Source organism: Notolepis coatsorum, assembly GCF_963971535.1.
Source record: "Notolepis coatsorum genome assembly, chromosome: 12".
Taxonomy (NCBI): domain Eukaryota; kingdom Metazoa; phylum Chordata; class Actinopteri; order Aulopiformes; family Paralepididae; genus Notolepis; species Notolepis coatsorum.
In genome coordinates, this window is record NC_140176.1 from 108,663,703 (window position 1) to 108,671,202 (window position 7,500).

General features: G+C 40.6%; 1 protein-coding gene across 1 annotated transcript in view; it reads left to right on the top strand.

Annotated features, from left to right (window-relative positions):
- Positions 1 to 7,500, top strand: part of LOC311238018 (SKI family transcriptional corepressor 2-like) — a gene marked incomplete at both ends in the record, with an annotated part of 33,468 nt that overhangs the window by 20,410 nt on the left and 5,558 nt on the right. The window contains one exon of the mRNA XM_084325985.1: positions 2,306 to 2,371. Within this exon, the coding sequence (XP_084182111.1) occupies positions 2,306 to 2,371 (66 nt within the window). The remainder of the gene's footprint in view (positions 1 to 2,305; positions 2,372 to 7,500) is intronic.

The following is a 7,500-nucleotide window of genomic DNA, read 5'->3' on the forward strand; positions in this document are numbered from 1 at the left end:
ACACACACACACACGCAGACACACACAGACACACGCAGACACACACACAGACACACACACACACAGACACACGCACACGCACGCACACACACGCACACAAACACACAGACACACACGCAGACACACGCACACGCACACACACGCACACACACACACACACACACACGCACACACACACACCCACACACACACACACACACACGCACACACACGCACACATAGAAATGTTTAGTGTTGCAGTATAAATCCCTGTGTGAAAACAGTGCGTAATGAAGATGTTTTTATTATCTTTGTAACAGGGAGGATGGAAGATTGTTAGGATAATTAAAGTAACACATGGATCCAGTTAAATAAGGCTCTACAGCCGACACAGATATGCCACTAATATGATGAATGATGAAACACTGTGCAACAATGGAGACACTTTCATGTTATATTCTGTGATTGTATATAATATAAGGCAATGCTATCTGTCAGATCAAAAGCGGCGGTTTTAGTCAACATTTTAATTTAATAGTTTTAGGATTGGAGAATGCAAACAGGGCGTAATTCTTTAGTTCAATCGGTGCAGTGATTATTATTATTATTATTTTATTATTATTATTATTATTTTTTTTTTTTATTTTTTTTTTTTTTTTATTATTATTATTATTATTATTATTATTATTATTATTATTATTATTATTATTATTATTATTATTATTATTATTATTATTATTATTATTATTATTATTATTATTATTAATTATTATTATTATTATTATTATTATTATTATTATTATTATTATTATTATTATTATTATTAATAATATTATTATTATTATTATTATTATTATTATTATTATTATTATTATTATTATTATTATTATTATTATTATTATTATTATTATTATTATTATTATTATTATTATTATTATTATTATTATTATTATTATTATTATTATTATCTTTCTTCTGTTCAGAATTTTGGAAATACAAATTCATCCCCTCCAATTTCAAAGGTAAATTGTTATTTCCTAATGGAAAGCAATATGATGTTAGTGAGAATGTACCTCCTCATATTGATTCTGCCAGTGCGAGGCGTTTCTAGCTCTAGTGCCATTGTGAGCTTGTTAGCATGCGGTGACACTGACATCTAGAGGCAGAAGAGTGAATTGCAGCGAGAGGGTTCTTCTCACTCGGTTGATTGATTGATTGATTGAAAATTGTATTACCAGATTGCAGAATGGGTACAATACAGTACGGCTCAATACACACCACAATTGTTAAGGGGATGCAGACCAGAGAAAGACTTTCGTCTTGTTTACATTTTCAATTCATCACTCCGAAACAACCCCCGTATAGGCAGTCGGACAATTTGCAAAAAAAAATAAAATGTGTTGAGTTTATTTGACAATTATTAAAATACAGTACATGTTACACCAAGTCATGCATCCTAAAATGCTCAAGTACAAAATAGTAGATAGTACAAAAGAAGTCACAGGTTTATTTCCATTGTGGTCCTAGCAGCATATATAGTATTTACTGTACACATTATCATCATCAGCCTATACAGTGTACAGCCTCCACCGTCCATCTCCTGAGTCACTCTGGGACCTTTTCTAGGAGCCGTTCCCTAACGTTCACCTTGAAGCTACACAGGCTCAAGCCCTGTATCAAAGGGGAATGATGGGCAGGTGAATAAGTAACAGTAAATAAATATTGGTTTTAATTTGACATGTTCCCTATTATACACTCTAACGGTCTAACGGTTACCCATGGGTTTAATCATTTCTGCTCCTCCTTCACCTTCAAAATCATGCTGTGTTCAAAGATAATGACTCAGAAGATAATTTGATTGATTTATTGAAAACTTTATTATTAACAGATTGCAGAATGGGTACAATACAGTACGGCTCAATACACACAATTGTTAAGGGGGTGCAGACCAGAGAAAGACTTCCGTCTTGTTTACATCAGGGTCCCCCATTTTCAATACATCATAACATACACGACATACACAACATACAGATGGACATTTACGGGGGCCATACAGATATACAGATATATATCATGACATTTATGACAATACATAACATAAAGGTATACAGTACTGTTACATTTGTGACATACAATATATGCAAATATACAGTACTGTTAAAACAGAGATCCTAGCAGATAATATAGACATACGAGGGGGAGGAAACTGTACATTAGGAGACATAATAACCTCACCTTGTTTCAGTTACATGATTCCCAGCTATGTCTAGTAATACATTTGACCTGCTGCGTTGAATGAACAAATGTCTTTACTTCTGCTCTCCAGGCGATCAGACCCAAGACGCCTCCTCTCCCGTCTCGCTGAAGAAGGACGTAGAGAACATGGAGAAAGGTAAGGACAGGTTGTGAAGAATAGAAACATCTTTTAATAATTCAAGCTCTTTTTATGTCCTTTACCGGGAGGAGGGCGGAACGAACCAGTGTAAAACAAACGGCCAGGGGGAGACCTCCTGCCCAACATCGCTTGTCGGGTCGAAAACCTTGTATTTCCTCAAAAGGGTCAACTTTTCAGGGAACTAGGAAAAATCTTCAGATTGACACCTATGTATTTTTGAAGTTCTATACATTGTGTTTTGGATGAGTTTCACGGTCTTCACGGTCCGTAGGGTTGCAAGACTCTGCTCAGAGCATAGAAAACAATATATTAACCTTTCAATTCAAGTGAAAACATAAAAATCACCAAAATTGTCAATAGGCCTCTACAAGGTTTCCGCCCAACAGCTATACAGTACTCCACTTGTAGTTTACAGACTAACAGCTATACAGTCCACTTGTAGTTTACAGACTAACAGATATACACTCCACTTGTAGTTTACAGACTAACAGCTATACACTCCACTTGTAGTTTACAGACTAACAGCTATACAGTCCACTTGTAGTTTACAGACTAACAGATATACACTCCACTTGTAGTTTACAGACTAACAGCTATACAGTCCACTTGTAGTTTACAGACTAACAGATATACACTCCACTTGTAGTTTACAGACTAACAGCTATACACTCCACTTGTAGTTTACAGACTAACAGCTATACAGTCCACTTGTAGTTTACAGACTAACAGCTATACAGTCCACTTGTAGTTTACAGACTAACAGCTATACAGTCCACTTGTAGTTTACAGACTAACAGCTATACAGTACTCCACTTGTAGTTTACAGACTAACAGCTATACACTCCACTTGTAGTTTACAGACTAACAGCTATACAGTCCACTTGTAGTTTACAGACTAACAGCTATACAGTACTCCACTTGTAGTTTACAGACTAACAGATATACACTCCACTTGTAGTTTACAGACTAACAGATATACAGTACTCCACTTGTAGTTTACAGACTAACAGATATACACTCCACTTGTAGTTTACAGACTAACAGCTATACAGTACTCCACTTGTAGTTTACAGACTAACAGATATACACTCCACTTGTAGTTTACAGACTAACAGATATACACTACTCCACTTGTAGTTTACAGACTAACAGCTATACACTACTCCACTTGTAGTTTACAGACTAACAGCTATACACTACTCCACTTGTAGTTTACAGACTAACAGCTATACACTCCACTTGTAGTTTACAGACTAACAGCTTTACACTCCACTTGTAGTTCACAGACTAACAGATATACACTCCACTTGTAGTTTACAGACTAACAGCTTTACACTCCACTTGTAGTTTACAGACTAACAGCTATACACTCCACTTGTAGTTTACAGACTAACAGCTTTACACTCCACTTGTAGTTTACAGACTAACAGCTATACAGTACTCCACTTGTAGTTTACAGACTAACAGCTATACAGTACTCCACTTGTAGTTTACAGACTAACAGCTATACACTCCACTTGTAGTTTACAGACTAACAGCTATACACTCCACTTGTAGTTTACAGACTAACAGCTATACAGTACTCCACTTGTAGTTTACAGACTAACAGCTTTACACTCCACTTGTAGTTTACAGACTAACAGCTTTACACTCCACTTGTAGTTTACAGACTAACAGCTATACAGTCTACTTGTAGTTTACAGACTAACAGCTATACACTCCACTTGTAGTTTACAGACTAACAGCTATACAGTACTCCACTTGTAGTTTACAGACTAACAGCTATACACTCTACTTGTAGTTTACAGACCATCTTGTCTGTGGGATCTGCAGTACAGTACGATACTCCACAAGGTCTCTGTTATACAGCCTACAGACACGCGTTTCTTGCAGCCAGCGTCATTTGGTGTGTAAGTCAGTAACATGTGTCTCCCAGTCCCTCCGCTCGGCAGTAAACACAAAATACATTTCCTGTTCATCCCGTACCTACTTCATCCAGTCAGGAGACAGAACCCTACTGTAGATAATAGTCTTACTTACTTCAAGAAATCCTGCCCAGACAAATTTGCTTACTTTGCACTGGCAGATTGTTTTACTTGTTTCAAGCACATCTTTCCTTAAAACTAGTTATTATTTTTGGCAGACTATTTTTTGCAGTATGGAGGTCTCTCTCCTGATTGGATGAAGTGAAGTATAACACCAGAAAGTTTATTTTATGTTTAGCTACTGCAGAGCAGATCGACCATGTTATTGACCAGACACTATATCAGTGATGGCTGTTTACTGCAGAGTGGAGGGACTGGGAGACCCATGTTACTGACCAGACACTCTATATCAGTGATGGCTGTTTACTGCAGAGTGGAGGGACTGGGAGACCCATGTTACTGACCAGACACTATATCAGTGATGACTGTTTACTGCAGAGTGGAGGGACTGGGAGACCCATGTTACTGACCAGACACTCTATATCAGTGATGGCTGTTTACTGCAGAGTGGAGGGACTGGGAGACCCATGTTACTGACCAGACACTCTATATCAGTGATGGCTGTTTACTGCAGAGCAGAGGGACTGGAAGACCCATGTTACTGACCAGACACTCTATATCAGTGATGACTGTTTACTGCAGAGTGGAGGGACTGGGAGACCCATGTTACTGACCAGACACTCTATATCAGTGATGTCTGTTTACTGCAGAGTGGAGGGACTGGGAGACCCATGTTACTGACCAGACACTCTATATCAGTGATGACTGTTTACTGCAGAGTGGAGGGACTGGGAGACCCATGTTACTGACCAGACACTCTATATCAATGATGACTGTTTACTGCAGAGTGGAGGGACTGGGAGACCCATGTTACTGACCAGACACTCTATATCAGTGATGACTGTTTACTGCAGAGTGGAGGGACTGGGAGACCCATGTTACTGACCAGACACTCTATATCAGTGATGGCTGTTTACTGCCGAGTGGAGGGACTGGGAAACCCATGTTACTGACCAGACACTATATCAGTGATGACTGTTTACTGCAGAGTGGAGGGACTGGGAGACCCATGTTACTGACAAGACACTATATATCAGTGATGGCTGTTTACTGCAGAGTGGAGGGACTGGGAGACCCATGTTACTGACCAGACACTCTATATCAGTGATGGCTGTTTACTGCCAAGTGGAGGGACTGGGAGACCCATGTTACTGACCAGACACTATATCAGTGATGACTGTTTACTGCAGAGTGGAGGGACTGAGAGACCCATGTTACTGACCAGACACTCTGTATCAGTGATGGCTGTTTACTGCAGAGTGGAGGGACTGGGAGACCCATGTTACTGACCAGACACTCTATATCAGTGATGGCTGTTTACTGAAGAGCAGAGGGACTGGGAGACCCATGTTACTGACCAGACACTCTATATCAGTGATGGCTGTTTACTGCAGAGTGGAGGGACTGGGAGACCCATGTTACTGACCAGACACTCTATATCAGTGATGGCTGTTTACTGCCGAGTGGAGGGACTGGGAGACCCATGTTACTGACCAGACACTATATCAGTGATGACTGTTTACTGCAGAGTGGAGGGACTGAGAGACCCATGTTACTGACCAGACACTCTATATCAGTGATGACTGTTTACTGCAGAGTGGAGGGACTGAGAGACCCATGTTACTGACCAGACACTCTATATCAGTGATGGCTGTTTACTGCCGAGTGGAGGGACTGGGAGACCCATGTTACTGACCAGACACTATATCAGTGATGACTGTTTACTGCAGAGTGGAGGGACTGAGAGACCCATGTTACTGACCAGACACTCTATATCAGTGATGACTGTTTACTGCAGAGTGGAGGGACTGGGAGACCCATGTTACTGACCAGACACTCTATATCAGTGATGACCGTTTACTGCAGAGTGGAGGGACTGGGAGACCCATGTTACTGACCAGACACTGTATATCAGTGATGGCTGTTTACTGCAGAGTGGAGGGACTGGGAGACCCATGTTACTGACCAGACACTCTATATCAGTGATGGCTGTTTACTGCAGAGTGGAGGGACTGGGAGACCCATGTTACTGACCAGACACTCTGTATCAGTGATGGCTGTTTACTGCAGAGTGGAGGGACTGGGGGACCCATGTTACTGACCAGTGATGCCAGTAACTAGTTACTCTAATCTGACTACTTTTTCAGTAAATAGTAATCTAACTTACTTACTTTTTACAAGCCAGTAATCTGATTACAGTTACTTTTCCAAGTGGCTGTGCGTTACTATTTAGTTACTATCTCATAATGCTGATGATAAGAGAGCCAGGGGTACAGTCATGTTTACGTTTATAGCTGATTTTAGAATGGCTTCAGCATGAAGTTAAATCAACTATCCAGTTCGTTTTATAGTGTAATTTGGCTACTTGAGAGAGAGTGAGAGAGTGAGATTCATGTTACGCGCAACTTGCGGAGTTAGCAGTTGTCTCAGAATGGATTTGGTAGAGAGAGAGATAAGATAAGATAAGATAAGATATTCCTTTATTGATCCCCTTGGGGAAATTCAGGCATCATAGCAGCATGGGGGGGAGGGGGGGAGGGGTACAGGTAGTAAAACAACACAGTATACAGGTAGTAAAAGACAACACAGGCAGTGTAAACAATTTGATCAATATGGTCAACATAATTTACTATCTGACTAGCTGAGGAATATTCACATTATTCACAGTGTCACATGAGGTGCAGTATGCAAGAGGTAGTGTTATAATAATTTACTATCTACTGAGTATACATTAATCAAAGTACCAGGGTAGTCTACTTTGTCCCCCTTGGGTTCCTATAAGTCCCAGGTCAATGTCTGGTAGCAGTCGCTGTCGCTGCCCCCTGTTGTGGGGCCTGGAGGCTGCTAGTCGCTGCCCACTGTTGTGGAGCCTGATGGCCGCTGGTATGAAGGACTGTCCGAGGCGGTTAGTTGAGTGTCGGGGGGGGATGAGTCTGTGGCTGAACGAGCTTCTCATCTTGACTAGCTCGTCGTAGAGGGGGTGGTAGGGGTTCTCCATGATGGCATCCAGCTTCCTTATCATCCCCCTCTCTACCATCACCTCAAGTCTAGGTAGCTCGACTCCCACCATGGAGCTAGCCT